Source organism: Salvelinus fontinalis, chromosome 23 (assembly GCF_029448725.1).
Source record: "Salvelinus fontinalis isolate EN_2023a chromosome 23, ASM2944872v1, whole genome shotgun sequence".
In the NCBI taxonomy this organism is placed as follows: Eukaryota; Metazoa; Chordata; class Actinopteri; order Salmoniformes; family Salmonidae; genus Salvelinus; species Salvelinus fontinalis.
Genome location: NC_074687.1, coordinates 48,291,110 through 48,316,599, shown reverse-complemented (window position 1 = coordinate 48,316,599; position 25,490 = coordinate 48,291,110). Strand labels below are relative to the sequence as shown.

Sequence of the window (25,490 nt, the reverse complement as noted above, 5' to 3'; positions counted from 1 at the left end):
ACTCCAGCTGGAGCTCTACCTGGCAGCTGTTCAGCCGGCCCCCTCGGGATGCGAGAGAGTGAGCGCCCTCATCTCTTGTGTGAATGGAAAAGCACTGGTCTGGGCCAACGCCATCTGGGGATAAGAAGGCCCGACGTTGGACAACTACGAGGATTTCACCTGCCGCTTCCGGGCGGTTTTCAATCATCCACCTGAGGGCGGAGCGGATGGGGAACGCTTGTTCCTTTTAAGACAGGGGACGAGGAGCGCTCAAGAGTTCGCTCTGGATTATAGAACTCTGGCCGCCGGCGCGGGATGGAATGAGCGGGCCCTGATCGACCACTACAAGTGTAGTTTACGCGAGGACGTTCGTAGGGAGTTAGCCTGCAGGGACACCACCCTTAACCTGGACCAGCTGGTGGACCTATCCATCCGGGTGGATAACCTGTTGGCCTCTCGCGGACGTCCGGATCGGGGTCCGTCAGTTCCATCCCCCAGCACCTCTGATCCTACCACGATGGAGCTGGGAGGTGTTGCTATGAGGGGGACCGGAGGGGGGACCATTCCTTGCACCACCTGTGGCCGCAGAGGACACACTGCTGGTCGGTGCTGGGGAGGTTCCCCAGGTAAGCGAGGTGGCAGGCGGAGCACCAGTGGATTCTCTCAGGTGAGTAGGCACACACCTCACCCAGAGCTCCCTGTTGCACACATGTGGTTGTCTATAGAGTTTTTCCAGCATTTCCAGCATAAGGCGCTAGTAGATTCAGGCGCAGCTGGGAACTTCATTGACCGTACTTTTGCACTTAGTTTAGGGATACCTATTGTCCCCTTCCCTGTACATGCCTTAGATAGTCGTCCTTTGGGGTCAGGGCTAATCAGGGAGGTCACAGCTCCACTCCGTATGATAACGCAGGAGGGTCATGAGGAGAGAATTAGTCTCTTTCTGATAGACTCTCCTGCGTTTCCTGTTGTGTCGGGCCTTCCCTGGTTGGCCTCTCATGATCCCACTATTTCGTGGCAACAGAGGGCTCTCAAGGGATGGTCCCGTCAGTGCTCAGGGAGGTGTGTAGGTGTTTCTTTAGGTGCCACTACGGTGGAGAGTCCAAACCAGGTATCCACCATGCACATTCCCCCCGAATATGCCGATTTGGCATGTAAAAAGAAGGCGACTCAATTAACACCCCATCGACAGGGGGATTGTGCGATAAATCTCCTGGTAGACGCTGCACTTCCCAGGAGTCACGTGTATCCTCTATCACAGGAGGAGACAGCGGCTATGGAAACATATGTCACCGAATCTCTGGGACAGGGATACATTCGGCCTTCCATTTCACCTGTCTCCTCAAGTTTCTTTTGTGTGCAAAAGAAGGATGGTTTGCGTCCATCCTGTATTGTATTGACTATCGAGGTTTGTATCAGATCACGGTAAAATACAGTTACCCACTACCTCTCATAGTCATTGCACGGGGCATGCTTTTTCACAAAATTGGACCTCAGGAACGCTTACAACCTGGTGCGTATCAAGGCGGGGGATGAGTGGAAGACGGCATTTAGCACTACATCTGGGCACTATGAGTATCTCGTCATGCTGTACGGGTTAATGAATGCTCCATCAGTCTTCCAATCCTTTGTAGACAAGATTTTCAGGGACCTGCACGGGCAGGGTGTAGTGGTGTATATAGATGACATTCTAATATACACCGCTACACGCGCCGAGCATGTGTCTCTGGTGCGCAGGGTGCTTGGTCGACTGTTGGAGCATTACCTGTACGTCAAGGCTGAGAAATGTCTGTTCTTCCAACAGTCCATCTCCTTCCTAGCGTACCGCTTTTCCGCATCAGGGGTAGAGATGGAGAATGACCACATTTCAGCCGTGCGTAATTGGCCGACTCCAACCACGGTAAAGGAGGTGCAGCGGTTCTTAGGGTTTGGCAACTACTACCGGAGGTTTATCCGGGGTTTCGGTCAGGTAGCGGCTCCCATTACCTCCTTGCTGAAGGGGGGACCGGTGCGACTGCAGTGGTCAGCGGAGGCGGACAGCAATTTTTGTCAACTGAAGGCTCTGTTTACCTCGGCTCCCGTGCTGGCTCATCCTGATCCCTCCTTAGCGTTCATAGTTGAGGTGGATGCGTCCGAGCCTGGGATAGGGGCTGTGCTGTCTCAGCGCTCGGGTACGCCACTAAAGCTCCGCCCCTGCGCTTTCTTTTCGAATAGGCTCAGCCCTGGCGGAGCGAAACTATGATGTGGGGGACCGGGAGCTGTTGGCTGTTGTCAGGGCTCTGAAGGCGTGGAGACATTGGCTTGGGGGGGCTAAACACCCTTTCCTCATTTGGACTGACCACCGCAATCTGGAGTACATCTGGGCGGCGAGGAGACTGAACCCTCGCCAGGCGAGGTAGGCCATGTTTTTCACCCGCTTTGTTTTCACTCTATCCTACAGACCAGGTTCCCAGAACGTTAAGGCAGACGCACTGTCCTGGATGTATGACACGGAGGAGCGGTCCGCGTAACCCACTCCCATAATTCCAGCTTCTTGCCTGGTGGCACCGGTGGAATGGGAAATGGACGCGGATATCGAGCGGGCGTCACGTGCAGAGCCCACTCCCCCACAGTGTCCAGTTGGGCGTCTGTACGTTCCGTTTGATGTCCGCGATCGTTTGATCTGTTGGGCCCACACGTCACCCTCCTCGGGTCATCCTGGCATCGGTCGGACATTGCGCTGTCTTGCTGGGAAGTACTGGTGGCCCACTTTAGCTAAGTACGTGAGGGTTTATGTTTCCTCCTGCTCGGTGTGTGCTCAGTGCAAGGCACCTAGACACCTGCCCAGAGGGAAATTACAGCCTCTTCCCGTTCCACAACGACCGTGATCACACCTGTCGGTGGATTTCGTGACGGATCTTCCCCCGTCACAAGGCAACACCACGATCCTGGTCGTTGTGGATCAGTTTTCTAAGTCCTGCCGTCTCCTTCCTTCCTGCCGTCTCCCTACGGCTCTACAGACTGCGGAGGCCCTGTTCACCCACGTATTCCGGCACTACGGGGTGCCTGAGGATATAGTTTCTGATCGGGGTCCCCAATTTACGTCTAAAGTCTGGAGGGCGTTTATGGAACGCCTGGGGATCTCGGTCAGCCTCACCTCAGGTTTTCACCCCGGCAGCTGGAGAGTCAACCAGGATGTGGGTAGGTTTCTGTGGTCCTATTGCTAGGACCGGCCGGGGGAGTGGTCGGTTTTCATCCCCTGGGCGGAGATGGCCCAAAACTCCCTTCGCCACTCTTCCACTAACCTATCCCCTTTCCAGTGTGTGCTAGGTTATCTGCCGAGTAGCCCCCACTCATCAGAGCCAGATCGAGGCTCCTGCGGTGGATGAATGGTTTCAGCACTCGGAGGCGACATGGGACGCTGCTCATGTGCATCTACAACGGGCCATCAAGCGGCAGAAGGCGAGTGCCGACCGCCACCGCAGTGAGGGTCTGGCTCTCGGCCCGAAACCTGCCCCTTTGCCTGCCCTGCCGGAAGCTGGGTCCGCGGTTTGCGTGGCCATTTAATGTCCTGAGGAGATTGAACGAGGTTTGTTATAGGTTACAACTTCCCCCTGATTACCGTATTAACCCCTTGTTCCATGTGTCTCTCCTCAGGCCAGTGGTGGCTGGTCCGCTCCAGCAGTATGAGTCGCGGGAGGTTCCTCCGCCCCCTCTGGACATCGAGGGGGCGCCGGCGTATACTGTGCGAGCCATCATGGACGCAAGACGTCGGGCGAGTGGCCTTCAGTACCTCATGGAGTGGGAGGGGTACGGTCCGGAGGAGAGATGCTGGGTGCCGGTGGAGGACATCCTGGATCCATCATTACTGCAGGAATTTCACCGCCTCCATCAGGATCGCCCTGCGCCTCGTCCTCCGGGTCGTCCCCGAGGCCGGTGTCGGAGGGGGGACTGTCAAGACTTCGGCCGAAGTTGGTCCCTCTCCTTGTTCGGGCAGCGTTCGGTGGTCGACGTCACCGGCTTTCTAGTCACCACCGATCCATGTTTCATTTTCGTTTTGTTTTGTCTTGATCATACACACCTGGTTTCCATTCCATTAATTATGTTCCTTATTTAACCCTCTGACTTCCCTCTCTGTTTTGTGCGTTATTCTTTGTCATGTGGGTTCGTGTTCTTGTGCTCTGGATTATTTTTGTATTGTTTCCTTGTTGGAACATTATCTTAATTTTGAGTAAACTTTTGGACTATTACTCATATCTGTGTCCTGCGCCTGACTCTGCATTTTTCCATTCACCAACACCCTCACACCAGCATCGTCCGGGTTTGGCCGGTGTAGGCCATCATTGGAAATAAGAATCTGTTCTTAACTGACTTGCCTAGTTAAATAAAGGTTAAATTTAACAACAACAAGGACAACAACAAATACTATTGTGACATTTATTGTATATAATGAAATCTTAATATGGTGCATATTTAAGCAAAAGGTTAGCGACATAAAGGGCAAATAGGTTGCCTGGCTATGAATTTTAAGCAGCTATTGATTTTACACTACAAGCCCCCTCTTTCCCTAAATTATAATTTTGAAAAGGCAAACTGCTTATCTTAAAGCTGATCTGACACACAACTAGAATGCATTTGGTTTTAACTCAGAGTATGTTCTGCCCCTTCCTAGGCCATCATTGTAAATAAGAATTTGTTCTTAACTGACTTGCCTAGTTAAATAAAGGTTAAATAAATAAATAAATAAAACATTTAATAAACCATTTACACATGCACAATACATTTTAACTGTCTACTAATGGGTTATAAATTCAAGTTATTACATTTTACCGCAATGTGTTACTTATTGATGATTGTGCATTGCATGTATAGATGAGAATCAATGCAGGTTGCTTATGAACTTATTTTACTATTACATCAAAACAAATACAGTACACTAATGGTTTTTGGTTTCCTGTTGGTGGGACACATTCATTGGACAATATGTTGCTTGGCTATTTTGTAAAGTAATGGAAAGAAGGCTTGGAAATCAAGTTGGCTGTACATTAATACCAACATATGATTGAATTATAAATACACACCGTTTGTGTAAATAATTAACACTAGAGATGTGTTATTATATATTGTCAAACTTTTAAAGGTACAGCTCTGCATCTCCACCCAACAGTTAAGTGTGTCACGCCACTTTTATCTTAGTCTTATCCCATTCGTCACAATAGACTTATGTTGACGTATTGTATGCGACACCTGATTCCCAGCATGCATTACTAACTTCCAAAAGCTCATCTTTAAGAGGTGTTAAGTTTAGGGAAGTGCACGTATGGGAAGCAATCAGTTTTATCAATCAATTTCACACTTCACCTGACACAGGCTACTGATTTATGACAACCGTCTTCAGATCCAATAAGTACCTACCCAGTACACAAACAATGTCCTCCTGCTTGCCATTTTCCACTTTCCCTACTTACAAAGCTATAAATTCCTACCACCAGCAGGTGAAAAGAGTTTGCCATTCAAGACATGATCTCTGCTGAGTAGCCCCCACTCATTGGACCGCTATAAGCCCTTGTCAGGCCGCTTTTGTATCTCTGGCATTTAGCCTCCAATCAGAAGACACCTACAAGCCCTAGGAAAGCCATCTAGCTATGAGTTAATATTAATTATACAGCGGGTGGGTCTAATCCTGAATGCTGATTGGTTAAAACCACATTCCAGCCGGTGTCTATTCTACAACTTACCACCAGCTAAATCTATGACGTTAAAATGCCTATTTGCTCACTTCCATCTGACTGCGCAATCCACTGTCTCATCAACATAGCCAGGCACTTAATATACTTGATCTCCACTATAAAAAGCATCTAGACATTATCCCACATTTCTTTTAGACTAACATTTAGCTGAGATTTGTATAAACCTTGCTGCCTGTCTCCGACATTTGCAACAATGTTTCAATATTCAAATTCGATCTCCTGCCGTCCCATAATAATTAACATGTCGGGAGTCGGGACGAGACAGAAAAGCAGGCAGCGTTTCTTAGACAGTCGAAATCATGAATCAGCTGGCATCATTTTTATGTATATATACAAAGAAATGTAAATTGAAAAAAAGGTCAAACAAAACTAAGTCTTTCCAGCTTCCGTTTGAAAAGATTGTGTTAGACGTGTCGTTGGCTAGCTCCTCTGAACAAGTGTCCTGACGAGAGAGCACATGTTCTATGCCAGGCGAAATCGCGCCTCATTAGCTCATTGTTATGGATGTCTCCAAATAAATGTCACTAGAAAACCGCTTGAACAAATGCAAATGCCGCTACTGTTGTTATTCTGTCTCCACTGTTTGACGTGACTGTAAGTTAGCCGTAGTTGGCTAGCTACCAAGCAAGGGATAAGAACGTTGCCAGTCACTATGGCAATGGAACATTTAGAAGGAACGACTGGGTCGCGCGCGTCCATGGATACAGAACAAAAAGACTGAACTACAGGGTCGCGTCTCTGGCAACCAAACCGATAGAACGAATGACCAGCCGGTTTGGATAGCAACCCTAGATTTGCGTCGGGACTATATCTTGTGGAAGGATGAAATAGTATGAATAAATGAACAAAATAACATTTTAAATTCAAATATGTCAATCATTATTTGAATATGTTGGTAACCCGCTATATAAAAGTGAAAATACCAGAGAAGCCGTTGTTTGGAGGATATATTGGCACGGTTTGCCAACACCCTTGCCAATATATCCTCCAAACACCGGCTTCTCTGGCATTATGACTTAAAGACAATAGCAAGGAATTTGTCTAATCTTAAATTTGGGGACTACCTTACATTTGTTGTGGTTTTGTCATGTGTAAATGTGGGCTATTCTTTTGGTGCTGAAATCCGCCCACACTAGTCCCGCTCAACTCCATCGTAAATCGTGGAGGCAATGGCTAGCCCAGGCATTGTATTCACCATGTGGATGTGATAGTCATGGAGGTATGTAACGTTACATTCACTTAGACCAGATGAGACTTTGCCTATCTGTTCTTTCTTGCACAATATTTACTTAATTTCAATGTAACATTATTGTTTCAAAGTGAGACACTACAGCCGCCCAACGGTGCCAAGTTTGGGCCGCGTTCAATGACAGAACACTCTATATAAAATAATGGGTGCCAAGACCTGAAGTCGACAGTGGGGCGATTGCTACCTTCCATTCTGTCAAAACGTTTTTACATCGCCACAACCTGGACTGGGGCAGGGAATAAGGGCTGTTTCAGGGACTTATTTCTGAAGACCATTCTTCACAGTAAGTTTTGATATTATTAAATGAGTTACACTTGTTTTCTCTACTTTTGAGTAGATTCAAATGTCACTCAATGTTCTTTCTTTGTGCATAGGAGCCATTCAGAAGAACCCTGCAACCTGGGGTGCCACAGATGGGGAGGTCCAGATTCATGTCACCCGTTACCTGAAAGGGACCTCCGATTGTGAAGGCGGGAGGCGGCGGCACACACGGAAGAGGGATCTGCTGCAGTGAGGGTCAACATCAAGTCTCGGACCTCCTGTCTCAAAGCCACCCCCTTCTTATGTCACCTCACTGCACTACTAATGCATATACTTTCATATAACTCTGCTGTATGGTGTGTACCTTATTCCACTCACAATGTACATGGGCAAACAATGTCCATACTATTATCCCTACACTTTTTATTTGTATTTTTTATCTGCATGCCTCATACTTGATTTAGTTGTTTTCTTAGTGTTATATAATAGGCAATGTCAGTTATTTGATTGCTTTTCCATGTTACTTATTGGATTACTATGTCACTTTTGTCACCATTGCACTGTGTGAGAAGCCTGCAAATACATGACAATAAAATTCGATTTGACTGGATTTGGATTGGTCATCAGCAGTGGATCCAGGTGACCAGGACGGGCCCTCATTATCTGATATATACTGCACACACATGATCATTTACAGTACTTCTCCACAAACCTTTTTCAAATGGTATCTTAAATAATACAAATGTATTAATAAATAAAAAATAAGTGATGACAGGAAGTAGGCATGCCCTGGCTTGATGCTGAAAAAAAACGTATTTCTTCTGACTGGCAGCTGTAGTGTCACTGGTCGGGAGAGGGCGGGTGGGCTTTGTTAGGAAATCCACACGTGAACCGCAGGAGCACGGCTGATGCTTGACAAAGCCGCCTATAGCGGGCGCCGGGTGAATGAGGACGATGGGCAAAAAAGCTGTTGCATGTCGCTTGACCATTCTGAAGGGATGCCGGCCTCCCAGATGCGCATAGCTGGTGCAAAATGTAATTTATATAATTGCACTAAACTGTGATTTGTGAATATAAACCAATCTAAAAAGGTAGAATATGTTTGATTGATTTCAGTTTTCAAAAATGCATTTAAAGAAGACAAGCGATAATTGCGTGATAGTAGAGCTACTTTTATCAGTTAGTATGTTAATTTAACAGTCACCTAAAAAAGTGTTACAATCATACCCGGTCTCCCTTATTTCCCTGTATTTGCACTCAATGTCCCTTATAACGCATGCGATTACGTATGATATGCAACATCTCAAAAACACGTTTTAGATTAAAGAAAGCCATATAAAATAATGAAGTGTTATATAATATGATATAATGACTTGTAATAATTTCCTAACTAAATAAAGGTTAACTAAAATTATAACCATATTTAAATTCTGTCTTCAAGGCACTGTCCCCTAGCTCCTCCCTCTCTGTACCTTGTGACAACCACAACTCATCAACAGAGCATATGCGGAGCCGCACTTATCTGCTCATTCTCCTCCTGTCATTCCGCCGTCTATCTTTGATCATTGTCCCACCGCGCTCAGCCCAAACCCTCACTCACCACGTATTTATCAGCATCTCTTTCTACTCCCCAACTCATCAGAGGAGCTAAACTCCCGTGGAATCTTTCATTTTGGAGTTCCTCGACTGCCGCACTTTTTTCCGCAGGAGTGGGTTTTATACTTTGAACTTACTCTTCTTCCCCTAGGTGACCATGGCCGTACCGGCTGCTTTGATCCAGCCAATCCCTCTGGTCCAGACGCCTTCGATCTCCACTCCTTCCGCGACCACGTCCCCGCCGTCAACAACTTCTTCCCCGTCTCCCTCCGTGGGCCCATCCGGCCAGAACCTGTTCCGCTCGGAGCTCCTCGCCAACAGTAGCCCCGGCATCTCGACCCCGACCGGGACTCTGCCCAGCAAGCCAGTCTACTCGACCCCGTCGCCTGTTGAGAACACCCCGCAGAACAACGAGTGTAAAATGGTGGAGTTGAGGGGGGCGAAGGTGGCGTCTTTCACCGTGGACGGCTGCGAACTCATCTGCCTGCCCCAGGCGTTCGATCTGTTTCTGAAGCACCTGGTCGGAGGACTGCACACCGTGTACACCAAGCTGAAGAGACTGGAGATCACGCCGGTGGTGTGCAATGTGGAGCAGGTCCGCATCCTGCGAGGTCTAGGGGCCATCCAGCCAGGAGTCAATCGCTGCAAACTCATCTCCAGAAAAGACTTCGAGACTTTGTACAATGACTGCACCAATGCCAGGTGAGTGGAGACATGAGCGAGGCTAATTTGATGTATAGGTTTTACGCAAGCAGAAGCGTAGGCGTCAAGGTAGAACAGCTGTAACACAGGAAGGGGGAGACATTTTCCATTTTGTGGAAATCATATGTTTGAAATGTCGTTTAGCTGTAATGACTGAACTTCAGGTCATTTTTGTAATACTCTATTGTGCCAAATCTGACTATAGGCCTATGCTGTTATGGAGTTTTTAGTAGGCTGAACAGGGACACACAGATGAACATGGCGAGGGCGCACCGCGCGAAAAAGTTGTGTCAGGTTGATGGCAATTGCATGTATTCTTATTGCAACGAGTTGTGTCAGTGACTTGCTCAATCCAAACGAATGTTAAAACGCAAAAGTCACATTTTAGTCATTTGAAATTGTTACTAAATTAGGCTATACTATAGTAAATACTACATTATAAATTGGGTGGTTCGAGCCCTGAATGCTAATTGACTGACATACGTCGTGGTATATCAGACCGTATACCACGGGTATGACAAAACATTTATTTTTACTGCTCTAATTACGTTGGTAACCAGTTTATAATAGCAATGAGGCACCTCTGGGGTTTGTGGTGTATTGCCAATACACCAGGGCACTCTGCGTTGCCTCGTGTAATGAACAGTCCTTAGCCGTTGTATATTTGCCATATACCACACCCACTCGGGCCTTATTGCTCAAGTATACAATAGACTGCAAAAACACTACAGACAATACTACAGTCATGTCTTCAAGAACACTACAGTAATTACATAGTATACTACAGTATTTTAATTGGCATAGACCCTGCCCATTACCCTCCCCGGATCCAAATTTGTACCATCCAGAACTGAGAAACCTACATGCCAAGTATAGACTATATTATGTTCCCTACAGGTTATAGAAAAGAGCAAACGTTCTGAAGTATCCATTAAGACCTCAACCCTACTGGTCCACCCAACCTACAGGTTATGGAACATTTGCTCTTTGAGTATTTTGTCCAGTAGTTTTCTATTTAAGGACAAAGCCCCCACTGTTTTGTAAAATATAATAAAACCAAAACACTACATTACTACAGTAATGTCTTCAAAAACAGTATATTAAATACTACAGTCTGCAAAAATACTACAGTAAATACTACAGTATACTACAGTCCGCAAAAACAGTAATTACTATAGTATATAGTCAAGTATACTACAGGCAGGTCTGCAACTCTGTGTGGGAGCATTACCACATTTCCACTCTAAATGAAGCTCACCATGAACGCTACTTTATTTTTAAATGACATTGAAATAAAAGTAGGTTATCCTATATCAGCTGTCCTAGCCACAGGGGCAATCATTTCAATTCTTTGAACTTTAAATGAAGTAAACAACATTTTAAAACATTAGACCATAGAGAATAAAAATAATTTGATTTAAATAGCTTAATATACTGTTTGTCTACAGATGAATAAATACTTTTCATAGGGAAGACGGTAGTTTATTTTGTCCCTAGTTAAAATTTCACCTGGATCATTACAAAAATACACTTTCTTTTGCCAGCCACGCTAATGTGTAGGAGGATTTTATGGGCGACAGATTTAGGTAGAGATCCATATTTGATTTAAAGCCATTTTTAGTGTGCTGTTGCTCATATGCTGTGATGTATTGCTCAATCTGACAGGATGGGTTGAATCAGGCCAAGTATGCCGTCTAATCTGTTGATTGATTTAATATTGATCTCCCATTGCGAAATGAGCTGGAAATGCAAATATGATGGAAAGTCTAACATGAGCAGAGATAGATATTTTATGGCGCTTATGAGAGAGTCCTTGAGGCCTTAACATGAATGCGCTGAGCTGTAGGTCACTCTGGATTAGAGCATCTGCTAGATGACTAAAATGTAAAATGTAAAAACAACACTATCCGGGCGCAATGTTACGTTAGGCGCCATTGTTAGGCACAATGTTACTGGTGTATTTGAGGATGATGTTGAGTGTGTAAGATAACTGCTTTATTACACTTTGCTGTAAGACACACTTGCTTGCAGAAACACAAATATGCGGATGGACTCACACACATTTTTATTGTCACAAAACAAATAGGACTTTAGGGGTGTGTTCACATAAGGTTACATTTCGGGATTTAAATAGTCAGTTCTTTGCAGTATAATCAAGAAGAAGTATTTTCTTGTTTTGCTGCTATTGCATCAATATTCAGAAAATAATGCACTGAATGCTTATTTACTTTTTGAAAGTACATGTGATTTTGCTCACAATGAATTCTGAGGAAGACACAGCAATGTTTGCAATGTATAGAGCAGAATATGCAAACATAGAATTTTGACATTTGACCATGTGTATGGGCTCTGTATACTGAAGATCGTTAGTTATTTACTAGGCTTGAAAATGCATGGCTTTTATCAAATGATGTTATCAGCTTTCATCAGTGTTTTGAACTCATTTTCAATGCTCTATTCAGATATGCTGTGTCTACATGTTGATACCAATGGATTCATAAACTACTGTAGTTCCACATTCTATCTCTACATCTGGCCTCATCACTAGTTTTATCATACACCCTATTCACATTCACACACACTCAATTAACCTTACCCTCTTATATCATGCAGCGTTTACACAAACCTAACAGAACCTGTGACCTCCCCTTCAGATAGAGTTCTGGAGAAGTTCTAGACCACTCTGGTTCCTATCCCCCAATGAGAGTTTCACCTTTCCGCCCTTTATTCTCTGAGTGTGTGGTTGAACTCACCGGGTTGTGAATGGGGAGGTGGGGAACGGACTGACAGACAGCCGCATGCACACACACACACACACACACACACACACACACACACACACACACACACACACACACACACACACACACACACACACACACACACACACACACACACACACACACACACACACACACACACACACACACACACACACACACACACGCCCTGCCTGTCCCATTTGGAGAATTACATCATAGGTTTGAAACAGAGACATCTGTCCACTGGATATAGGCCTAGTCAGGTGCTAACTTCTAAAGAAGAAGAGTGACTTGTATTTACATTACTTGGTTGACCTATTTCTGTTGTTTGGAGCTCAGTCAGGGAAGTTGTAATTTAGAGCAGTGTAGTCCATTGTAGCTTTTTAGTCCACCAAAAAAGTAGGCCCATGACATGTAGGACAATGATACAGTTTATTCAACATTAGTGCAGTGGCCTGACATAGTTTCGTTTTTTTTTTATCCCGAGTCCTTTTCACAATAACGTTACACTCTTTCATACAGTGGTGATTTTCGGTGACAATGGTGTTCATCATAGTCCTGTACCAGTGGCGGTCCGTGACGTTTAAGATGAGGGAGGGTGATTCTTTTTTTATGAGCATGGCCTTATTTCTATTACAGCATACGGGATGACTGTCATTCATATTCCATTTACCCAGCTCAAATGTTAACATCAATAGGTTTAGGCTACTACATGATACTCTAATTTCCCCTATTCCCATCATGAGGTTTCTACAAGCTCACCTATGAAGGAATGTTTACAATGTAGGTGCACAGGTCGAGAGAATTTTGAGTAATCAAGGCGACAGACATTGACACATTTAATATCTCCTTGAACACTCTTGCCTGCATTTAGCTGGTCTGGGGTGTAATCATTAGTCCAACAGTTGCAAATGTTTATCCCCGTTTCGTTCCGTTTGCTTCTCTTTAAGAAACGTTTTTCAACAGAATCGGCATAAGGAATACACACCTGATCACACGCAAACACAGTTCACTTTCATACCAGATACATACAAACAGCTCGTTGTGTTTATAATTCCTTCTCGCAACTATCTGCGCGCTCTCGTCCTCTCACCTTATCCCTTTGCTTGTGGACTTCAGTGCACAACACATCAGCTGTCAGTTACCAGGCGGAAAAAGCTTTCCAAACCAAACCTTCATATCATCACTGCTAACCTCTACACACATTCTACATCGTTGTCACGTCATAGTCAGCATAGCTACTAGAACTAACGTGTTAGTAAACCCGCTACAATCATGCAGTACAGTGTAGTTAGCAGCAAGCAGTTTAGCAGTTACACTGGCAGGCCCCGGTGGCAATAAATGAATAAAACCAAAAGATTACCTTGACTTGGAAGAGTTCAAGTGTTGGATAGCCATAGCCAGCTAGCTAACATAGCATCTTTCTATGTTTGAGCTGGGTGTTTGAGTAGACGAGACGAGCTATTTGCATTTGACACTAGCTAAGTAAGTGAAAGTGAACAAATATATACTGCAAAATATACTGTAGCTACCTCTCTCTCCCTCTCTCTCTCTTTGGCCTCTCCTTAATTGTGGAAGAAATTAATTTGTTCAGAGTTGTTCAACTATTGTCTTTCTTTCTCTGTGTCAACTACTCACCACATTTGATGCACTGCAGTGTTAGCTAGCTATAGCTTATGGGTGTGGTAGGTAGCCTAGTGGTTAGAGCGTTGGGCCGGTAACCAAAAGGTTGCAAGATCAAATCCCTGAGCTGACAAGGTAGAAATCTGTTGTTCAAGGGCAGAACAAGGCAATTAACCCACTGTTCCTAAGCCATCGTAGTAAATAAGAATTTGTTCTTAACTGACTTGCCTAGTTAAATAAATATAGGATAAAAAATGATGCTTTCAGTACTAGATTCATTCTTTGATTGGGTGCACAACATGTCACCCTACAGACGGCTGCTGAGGCTACTGTAGACCGTCATTGCAAAGGTTGTAAATACCACACACCTGTCCAAATGTGCTCTTCACATTTCCATATCTTAAAACTTATGCCATTAACAGTATCAACATTTCTGTTCGATCCACAGTTACAAGGATGCATTATACCCTGGGTTGTCCTGAACAGTATTTTAATTGGCATAGACCCTGCCCTTTACCCTCCCCGTATCCAAATTTGTGCCACCCATAACTGAGAAACCTACATGCCAAGTATAGACTATATTATGTTCCCTACAGGTTATAGAAAAGAGCAGATGTTCTGAAGTATCCATTAAGACCTCAACCTTACTGGTCTACCCAACCTACAGGTTATGGAACATTTGCTCTTTGAGTATTTTGTCCAGTAGTTTTCTATTTAAGGACAAAGCCCCCACTGTTTTGTAAAATATAATAAAACCAAAACACTACATTACTACAGTAATGTCTTCAAAAACAGTATATTAAATACTACAGTCTGCAAAAATACTACAGTAAATACTACAGTATACTACAGTCCAGCTCAATAATATTATGAAGAAAATTAGCCACAGAACATGCATTTGAATTCACTCATGACTCCATTCTATGCGTACCAAAATGACAATCTGTTTGTCTGAAGTGCCTTTTGAAAGCCAAACACTGTAAAATGATATTTTATAATTTACCTAGCCATGTTGGCAATAGAATACGTCTTCAAATGATGCCCACCTGACCCAGATTGTGATTTAAAATGGAACGTTTTTGGATTGCGTTAACAACAACCGTAATTATGTGGGCACGCAGGGCTGTGTTCAAAACTAAAAACTACAAGTGTGCTTGCCTCAGTTCCTTAATGGCAAAGCTAGGAGAGCAAATTACTTAGGAACTGTGCGCAGCAGTTCGGAGAGGTGTGTGGCCACTCGGCGACACAAGTTAGACCTCTCACTCACTGTAATCGTTTTTTCTTTTCTTATCTTGCACCTACACCTATTTATTATGTTACTGAATGTATCTAGAATGTTTCCAGATTTAGTTATTGACAAACGCTGTGAAAAGCGCAGCAAATCAAAAAGGAACGTAAAATCAACGGCGGAATGTTTTGGATTCAGTCGTGTCAGGTGAACTGTCGTCTCCTCATTTTTAGTCTGATCATTTCCCCATCATCTGCAAAGCGCGGTCTCATTCAGTTACAACCATTGTCATGCATATGCTTTCTATAGTTCTTCTGTTAGAATCATTTACATTTGTCCCTGTCCATATAAGCCAATTTCCACGAGTGTAAGGGGTTAAAACAACAGACTCAATTCAGCCACTGTGTAAATAACCACGCAGCATCCCTGCCGGGCCCATGCAATGTTACTTCTGATGTCTGACCAAGATGCGGCCTTGGGTGTATATGTTGCCACTATACGTATTATGCTCACTTTAGATTACAATTTTTGGAGTACGTTACAATATTGTTTTGGGTATGTAACTTGGTGTATTGTTTGTGGCACTTTATTTGACAGTTCACTTTTTATATGTTTACTCGGGTAATATGGTCATGTTGATACATTACTGGTGTGCCTGCTTTCATTGCTGTGTGATATCATATAGGTCGGACGCCTTCCGTCCCCAATGCCAACGTCTCGACGAGCTGCATATAGGCTACTGTATCTATTTCTGTGCAGAGTGCAATGATTTATTTGCCTTTCCTTCATGTACTTTCAAGGGACTCTTGCCAGATTACCTGGGTCACAGACAAATCCTGAGTCAGTTCTATCCCTACTCTCACCCCAGATTACCACTGCCCCTTCTCTTTCACAGATCCTGGATCAGTAATGATACTTTCCTACTGTCACCCCTGTTCCTACTTCACACATAAACAAATCCTAGGTCAGTTATACTCCTACTGTCATCCCAGATGACCACTGCCCCTCATTCCCCTTCACACAGGCACAGATCCTAGGTCAGTAGTAATATACCTTCTCTCACCCCTGTCCAACACTACCACTCCTGATCCTTCACACAGACACAGATTCTCGGTCAGTTGTAATATCCCCACCATCACCCCAGGTTACCACTGCACCTTTTTCTCCTTCACACAGACACAGATCCTAGGTCAGTTATAATATTCTCACTCAGTGTTTTCCATAAGCGCCAGCCATCGGCTGAATAGCCGATAACAGACTAATTTTCACACTTCATTAATTAACTAAGCTAATTTTAGTCTGTTGTCTGTCCCGCCTCTCGGTACCTGTGTTATTTTTGTGCGCTCCGGTTGGCAACAGTCACACGAAAAATCACGGTGGAGGGAGAAAATATGTGCATCCTTAAATCCATTTTCCATTCAATTCTGTATTGTTTCTAAACAGTTTCTAAACACTTGACAGAACACAAACTTTTTTTTCTTATGTTTTTGCCACAGTAATCTAAATTGAAAGACTAGATTTTGTTTTTGCCACAATATTTATATTGAAAGAGTATACTAGACTAGTTTTTCGGACTAGAATACTAATCTACCGCCTTCCCTCAAAGTCCCACCCACAGTGATTGATTGACAGGTCTGAAACCCTACCAGCTCTGTGACAACAATCCCACTCAGAGGCCAAACTGTTAAAGGGTAGTTTACCCAAATTTCAAAATGACACATTGTTTTCCTTTAAGTGTCCACAGCAGCAGAGCCAATAAAATACTTTATTTGAAGAACAAAACCATTGTGGCAATTCATATATTGCAGTAAAACTATAAATATGACTTCAATCTCAAGAGACGGCAGGTTTAATGTTAAAAAAAGGTCATCTTACTTAGAAAATAGTCCTGATAATATAGGCCTAGGCCTAGACAATATCCAAAACGACTAACAACGTACTGAATTCATACATTTTCAGTAATTTTTATTGTAAACTTATGTCTTTCTATTCGATACCACTACAAATTGTATCAATCTGGAAGGTAAAGTCATTAAAGTATTCAATTATTTAGTGGTGTATTCTGGATGGAATCAAGGCCTTGGAATGTATCTGAGGCCTCTAAAATAGAGCTCGTTCTGCATGATTTTTTTCAAGTGTCATTATTTTTTTTCAGGTGGCATGCCCCCCCGGACCACCCTAGCCCAGAACTGCCTGACTGGCTACTTTTACTATTTAGCTGGCTACTCCATATTTTTACGGAAACCACTGCCCACTGTGACCCCAGATTACCACTTCCCCTTCCGCTCATTCACACAGACACAGATCCTAGGTCAGTAGTAATATGCCTTCTATCACCCCCGTCTAACACTACCACTCCCGAGCCTTCACACAGACACAGATCCTAGGTCAGTTGTAATATCCCCATCGTGACCCCAGATTACCACTGCCCCTTTTTGCTCCTCCTTCACACAGACACAGATCCTAGGTCAGTTGTAATATCCCCATCATGACCCCAGATGACCACTGCCCCTTTTTGCTCCTCCTTCACACAGACACAGATCCTAGGTCAGCTAATATGCCAGATCTCCTTCCCCTTACTGTAAAGTATTATGACACCAGGCCCATGAGAAAAGGCTTTTTTGAATAGATTTCCCCCTCCCCTTTAGAGTCAAGTGTTTCCTGTTCTGTTATGTCTGTGATGTTAGATGAATGGTGGTGAGGTTAAGGTTCAATGATATGGTAGCGTGGTATTGACAGGATAGTGTATTTCATTTTCTCCCCAGATGTCACCTCTCTCTCTCTATGTCTTGCTATTCCTCGCTCCCTCTTATTTTGGCGTGTTTACACCCAAACGAACATATTTGCAAATGAAGGTAATTGTTTTGTTTCGTGCTCGGTATGAGCTTGGCACTAAGGGTGCCAGCTTGTCTAATGCCTCTAACCTCTTCCTTCCTTCTCTCTCTCTCTCTCTCTCTCTCTCTCTCTCTCACTCTCTCACTCTCTCACTCTCCTTTCTCCCTCTCTTGGCTGAGCTCTCTCTTATAATATATTTGTTTTCGACGAGGCACAGTTGTGTTTACAGGTACTCAGTGGAGATTTCTGGATCCGATTCAAATCACTCCCCAGTCTGAGTGGGTGCTAAGAAACCCGTCACCCGGCAACCACATCCACGAGGGAGCCGAGGCGATAATAACTTTCGAAAACAGCAGAGTGACAGATGCCTGACTAGAGACAGAGGAAGAGAGAGAGATAGAGAGTGAGTGAAAGATGTTGAAAGGTTTGTTAAACAACACAAATTCACCCAAGCACTTTCTTGAAAGCGAAAGTCCCATTGAAATCCCACTCTCGCACCGTGTTGTTCTTAAGGATAGAAAATAAATAGTTATAATTTCCTTTTATATTTATTGTCAGCGCGGTTGAATTTAATTAGCTGCATGCTCAAATCAACGGCGCATCTGGCAGATGGCGGCTTGGTGCTTTGTTATGCAAACAAATTGGAGTCTGCTTGAGAACCCCAGTTGTTTTATGAACTTGTCTTTCACAAGTGTAGATATCTAGCACTGATATTTTATATCCTTAGTGCTATTGAAAGAATTATCCTGATCAATTGTTCACAAATACAGAAGAATTATATCCGTTTGCTCTTCATCTCTTAAAAATACAAATTCATATGTGAACATTTGGAACGCTTATTCATACAAATTTGACATGCTATCTTTTTAAAGGGAAGGATTTGTTTGATAGTTGGCTAGTAACATTGCTGGATTGAGGCTTGTTTTCATGGCAAAAAGGCTTGCATTGTTCATTTTCCTGTTGGATGAAGAAGCTGTCCAGACTCTCAGCCTATTTGCACGCTTTCACTGGATAGTCGCACAAGTACCGTTGTGTCCAGGATGCCAGATCCTTTTAACAAATGATTAAGTACGACAAAAAAATCATACAACACACTGCAACTTACCTGTTTTCATATAAGGATTTTCCATTGTGAATTTTCCTTAAACACTTTGAAGTAATGCACGTTTTTCTATTTTAAGTTGAAATCACCCGAAAGATCTTTTTATTAATTCCATCCATCAAATATAATTATCAAACTGGATTCAACTAGTTTCATTAACAGTGATATTGCCCTGTCCGATCCACACCTAAGACTGACTGTCCACCGGTCCGACACATTTTGTCTCAACTCTTTTTTTCCCTGTGCTCTGCCCCAAGCTCAGTTATCTCTGGCTTGTCTTTAGACACCGGTCTCCATCACATTACTGGTACATTTAGGGAACCATGGCAGAAGTCACTGGCGCTTGTTCCAGATGCTAAACGCTAGTGACAGAAGTTAGAGGAGAGCAGATGAGATTTCCTGATTGGAGAACGAATGCCGGGGCCCTAACCCGTGCTCCGTCTAATATGGTCATGTAGAGAAATTGATATTCCTGCTAAATTAATACATTTTTCATATAGCCCAAAGCCGGGGAGTTTAAAAAGAGTGCACACTTGCTGGTTTTCCCCTATTTCCTCCCTCTTTAAAAAAAAAATAATGTATTGCCTAATCATATTAATACTTTTGCCCCAAGGATGAAAAGATAATTTTACAAATGCATTTGGAACTATGTATCACTGAGTATTTATGATTAAATTATGCAAATAAGTCCAGATTGTCTAATTAGGATTGATATGAGCAATAGATGTAGTGGAATCTAAATACAAGCATGTCCAACGAGCAGAACATTGAAAATGACAAGGCTGGAATCCTTAAAAAGTGTGTATCGTTGGTTGTCTGTCTTTTTTTTCTTCCCCTCCTACCAACTCTCTCTCTCTCTCTCTCTCTCTCTCTCTCTCTCTCTCTCTCTCTCTCTCTCTCTCTCTCTCCTCTCTCTCTCCCTCTCTCTCTCTCATCTCTCTCTCCCTCTCTCTCTCTCTCTCTCTCTCTCTCTCTCTCTCTCTCTCTCTCTCTCTCTCTCTCTCTCTCTCTCTTCTCTCTCTCTCTCTCTCTCTCTCTCTCTCTCTCTCTCTCTCTCTCTCTCTCATCTCGTCTCTCTCTCTCTCTCTCTCTCTCTCTCTCTCTCTCTCTCTCTCTCTCTCTCTCTCTCTCTCTCTCTCTCTCTCTCTCTCTCTCTCTCTCTCTCTCTCTCTCTCTCTCTCTCTCTCTCTCTCTCTCTCTCTCTCTCTCTCTCTCTCTCTCTCTCTCTCTCTCTCTCTCTCTCTCTCTCTCTCTCTCTCTTCAATTCAATTCACCCTCTCTCGCTCTGTCTAATTCGCCATGGCCGTATCAGGAGTTAATTTTCTCTGGCTTAATTTCTCGTCTGACTTGACAGGAAGAGGAAGCCATCAGGGATGGAATCTCAGATGGGATTCCCGCAAATTTCCTCTTGTTTAAAAAATAAATAATTCTCTTCCCCTCTCTCCCTTCTCCTCCCACTGTTCTTTTCATTTTCGACGGGAGGGGCTATCAGGGATGAATCTTCTTCTGAATAAACACTCTGTTTGTTATTCGTGCAGTATCAATGTTTCTCTTTTAGCCCAGCGTTGGATAGTAAGAATGCATCCCAAAGACCCTATTCCCTATACTCTGTACTACTTTTGACCAGAGCACTTTGGGTCTCAAATGGCTCCCTGTATAGAGTAGCGCACTACTTTTGACTAAAGTAGTTCACTATAAAGGGATTGGGTGCCATTTGGAATGCACCCTAAGGGTCTCCTCCTCCTTATTAATGGGGAGTGTAATAAGGCAAGAGAATATTGTCGGATGAAAATACATTTTGCTCTGGTTGGAATTCTGTGAAGTAATGCCATGTTATTGTGGTAATAGTAACCTCAGCTCATGCATGTTGGGAAGGTGGTATTTTCATTGTCTGCAACTTAACTGTGAAATATTGTCATGTATTATAGATCTGTATCTTACTGGACACTGATTGTCAGCAACATAATTATTATAATGAATTAGAGTTAGTCATTTACAGGTTTGGGTACCCGTCGCAAGACCCACTGGTTGATGCTTGTTTATAAAACCCTCTTTGGCCTCACTCCACCCTATCTGATATATCTACTGCAGCCATCATCCTTCACATACAACACCCATTCTGCCAGTCACATTCTGTTCAAGGTCCCCAAAGCACACACATCCCTGGTTTGCTCGTCTTTTCAGTTCGCTGCAGCTAGCGACTGGAACGAGCTGCAACAAACACTCACACTGGACAGTTCTATCTCAAGCTCTTCATTCAAAGACTCAATCATGGATACTCTTACTGACAGTCGTGGCTGTTTTGCGTGATGTATTGTTGTCTCTACCTTCTTGCCCTTTGTGCTGTTGTCTGTCCCCAATGATGTTTGTACCCTGTTTAGTGTTGCTACCATGTTGTGTCATGCTGCCATACTGTGTTGTCATGTGTTGCTGCCATGTTATGTTGTTGTCTTAGGTCTCTCTTTATGTAGTATTTTATTTCATATTATTTCATATCAATGACAGTCTTTCGGTAGGCCGTCATTGTAAATGAGAATTTGTTCGTAACTGACTTGCATAGTTAAATAAAGGGAAAAATAATAAATAAATCTTTGTTAAATGTGCTCAATACACTTTTTTTTTATTTTTATGAGCATGGCCTCATATCTATTAGAGTATATTGGATGACTGTCATTCATATTCCATTCACCCGGCTCAATGTAACATTGATCTGATAGGTTTAGGCTACCTCATGATGCTCAAATTTCCCCTGTACCCATTATGAGGTTGCTACGACCTAGCTTACGAATGTCAGTTTATATCTTAGGTGCATATGTCGAGACACAAATTGGAGTAATCAAGGTGAAAGACAGTAACAGATTCAATACCATCTTGCACACTCTTGCCTGCATCTAGCTGACCTAGGGTATAATCATTAGATAAAACAGTTCCGTTCCGTTTTGCAACCAAAACGAGAGTTTCTATTGGACAAATTCAGGTAGGTCTGACCCCTTTCGTTCCGTTTGTTTCCGTTTTTAAGAAACGTTTTTCAACAGAATCGGCAGAATGAATACCCCTGATCACCCGCATACACAGTTCACTTTCATAGCAGCTACACAAACAGCATCATCACTTTGCTCGTTTTATAATTCCTTCTTGCGTTTACGCACTCTCATCCTCTCACCTTTTCCTTTCGCGTGTGGACTTCAGTGCACAACACAACAGCTGTCTGTGACCAGGCGAAAAAACCTCTCCAAGCCAAACCTTCATACAGTAACGGCTAACCGCTACACACAGCCTACATCGTTGATACCATATTAGCTGATGTCATAGTCAACATAGCTTACATAGCTTACTATAACTAATGCATTAGGAAACCCACTACAATCACGCAGTACAGTGTACAGCAAGCAGTATAGCAGTTACAATGGTGGGCCCCAAAGTCAATAAATGAATAAAACCAAAAGCTTGCCTTGACTTGGAAAGAGTTCCAGTGTTGGATAGCCTTAGCCAGCTAGCTAACATACATAGCATTCCTCTCTATTTGAGCTGGGTGTTTGAGTAAGCTAAATTAGCTAGCTGCATTAGCTAGCTAAGTAAGTGAAAAAAATCAATACAACTCAGTCTAGCTAGCTCTCTCTCTCTGCTGCTTCTCCTTAATTTTTTAAAGAAATTGATTTGTTCAAAACTGTTCAATTATTGTCTTTCTCTCGCTTTGAGTCAACTACTCACAACATTTTATGCACTGCAGCGTTAGCTAGCTCTAGCTTATGTTTTCATTATTAGATTCATTTTATTTGATTGGGTGGACAACATGTCAGTTCATTCTGCATGAGCTCTGATAGGTTAGAAGACGTCCTCCGCAAGTCGTCATAATTACGGTGTAACTCTATGGAAGGGGGTGAGAACCATGGACCTCTTAGGTTTTGTATTGAAGTCAGTGTACCCAGAGGAGGACGGAAAATAGCTGTCCTCCTGCTAGACCATGTGTCACACCCTGGCCTTAGTTATCTTTGTTTTCATTATTATTTTAGTTAGGTTAGGGTGTGACATGGGGAAGTTTGTGTGTTTTTGTATTGTCTAGGGTGTTGTATGTTTTAGGGGGTTTAGTAGAGTAGATGGTTTAGTGTTCAGTGTAGGTATCTAGGAAAGTCTATGGTTGCCTGAATTGGGTCTCAATTAGAGACAGCTGGTTATTGTTGTCTCTGATTGGGAGTCATATTTAAGGCAACCATAGGCTTTAGCTGTTTTGTGGGGAATTGTCTATGTCAGAGTGTTTAGTGTCAGCACTTATGTTTGTATAGCTTCACGGTCGTCTGTTTTGTTGGTTTGTTTCGTCTTTCCTTCTTATAATAAAAAGAAGATGTATTTTTCACGCGCTGCGCCTTGGTCCTCTCTCTCTCCCATTGACGATCGTGACACCATGGTGCTACCCCAGAGAATGCTGTTGAGGCTATTGTAGACATTCATTGCAAAACAGTGTGTTTTAATCAGTTAAATGGTGATGTAAATATATTTAGTATAGTATTTAGTATAGTATTATCTAAAAACGGAAATTCACTGAGTAGGATGGTCCTCCCCTTCCTCCTCTGAGGAGCCTCCACTGGGTTTCACTCACCGCAGGGTTCAATCTCTACCATTCATCTCATTTCCAATCTGTATTTAGCATCTCTGATCTAATTGATGTGTATCTCTACGGAACCTTGGTGAGTCTTTCTACCAAATACTACAGCTGAGTGTCCCGCCAGCTGCTTCCATAGAGAATCATCATCTCCCGAAACCAAAACAATATTTATGCACGTCATTAGTTATAATTCAATACACCCGAATTGACTTGAAAAAAACGGTCTTAAATCTGCGGTCTGGGTGGATTTGAGTCTTTGCTTTAAAGAGCTTTAGAGGCTCTTTTCTTGTTTTCGTCAGGAGGTATTGAGTGAGCAGATGCTTTGAAAAACCATAGAAAGTGGTGCTGGTCTCAAGTGTCATTAGCTTCAGGCCTTTTCCAAGCGAGCGCCAGGTAAAGATTAGATAACAATCAGGGGCTTTAATAGATACTGTTGGAGGCATTGGAGCCTGTCTGAAGCTAACAACAGAAGAAGAGGAGAGGAGAGGTGGTAAACAATGTCATTTCCTATCTAGTTTCTCCCTCGCAATGGTGTTATCACTAAGCCTTAAAAATGTGTTTGTTCACGGTCGTGGAATAGAAAATGTAGAGCAATATTTTGCTCGTACATCAATTTCAAATCACTTAATTGTTTATCAGCAAATCAAATCCTAATTTGGATGAAAGGTGTACGGTTTTTTAAAATGAAAGTTGAATACAAACCGTCCAATGGGTTACAATGCTCCAAATTCACAGTATGCATCAATCAACATGTTTTAATATCTGCAGGGTTATGCCTCGATCACATCAACAGCGTTAATGCGATTTGGTACACTAGAAGTACGTTTTGCCTTGCAGCAGTGCTTTGAGGTAGTTGCAGTGCGTTCTTTGTGGCGCATACGTGGGATTTATGAAATTGTGTGCTTCGGCAGCTTGACAGAATTGGAAGCAGAAGGGGGAATGTTTCACTTTCGTTGCGCACATATCGAGATGATGCTGCATACCATTTTGTGCAATGACGGTGTACGTGTGATCGCGGCGTTAACGTCTGCAGCCAATCAGTGATGTTTTCCAGACAGCTAGCCACCCCCCAAAGCCTCCTCCCGACCCCACAAGGGACACATGTAGCTCTAATGAACATGGTCAGAACCCAAATATAAGCCTCATAGAATTGTAAACAAACACTGTATAGCCTCAATACATGGTTAAAACTATCATTTTCAGCTCATGGATCAGACCTTAGCGTCTATAGCTACGTCTATGGAGTTTGAGTTTACATTTCTCCAGCCCCGTCTCTCCGCTTTTTATTAAAAAAAAAAAATTATGGGGTGACCTTTGCTGTCGTTTTAACTGCAGAAGGCTCTTTTAAAAAAACGCCTGTGCCACCACTACAGTACAGTAACCATGGCGCCCTAGCTATTATTACCCTGCTCCTAAAAAGTGACAGTCAGGTCCTTGGAGAGGTGACACCCAACTCTGCCGGGGGAAATCTATAGCGCTGCGTCAACCTACACGTCCTTGGCCAATCAGATACAAGGATTCTTGCTACCGAGCACCTGGTTGGATAGAAGCTAGAAGGTAAATGGTACACAGAACAAACACGATGGGCTTTAGAGACGATGTAGTTGTCTCAATGGGTACGATTGTGTTTTTGATTTTGCTGCCAGTTGGTTATTGCAAAATATAAAATGTGGTTCTTTAATTTAAATTGGTCAAATGACTATACATTTCATTTGACATACTGGTATTAGTAGAGGAAAAAGGTGATGGTGAGTGTGTGTGTGTGTGTGTGTGTATGTATGACTGTACTGAGTGTTGTATGTACACGCAGACTTTGTCCCG

At 43.3% G+C, this 25,490-nt stretch overlaps 1 protein-coding gene across 4 annotated transcripts in view; it reads left to right on the top strand.

Annotated features, from left to right (window-relative positions):
- Positions 1–8,727: 8,727 nt before the first annotated feature.
- Positions 8,728–25,490, top strand: part of LOC129821422 (dachshund homolog 1-like) — a 269,434-nt gene continuing 252,671 nt past the window's right edge. For 2 of the 4 annotated variants that reach the window (XM_055879060.1, XM_055879059.1), the window contains exon 1: positions 8,728–9,516. In XM_055879060.1, coding sequence (XP_055735035.1) covers positions 8,972–9,516 — 545 coding nt within the window. In that variant the 5' untranslated portion in view covers positions 8,728–8,971. The remainder of the gene's footprint in view (positions 9,517–25,490) is intronic. The other 2 variants (XM_055879062.1, XM_055879061.1) reach the window with 1 other exon arrangement.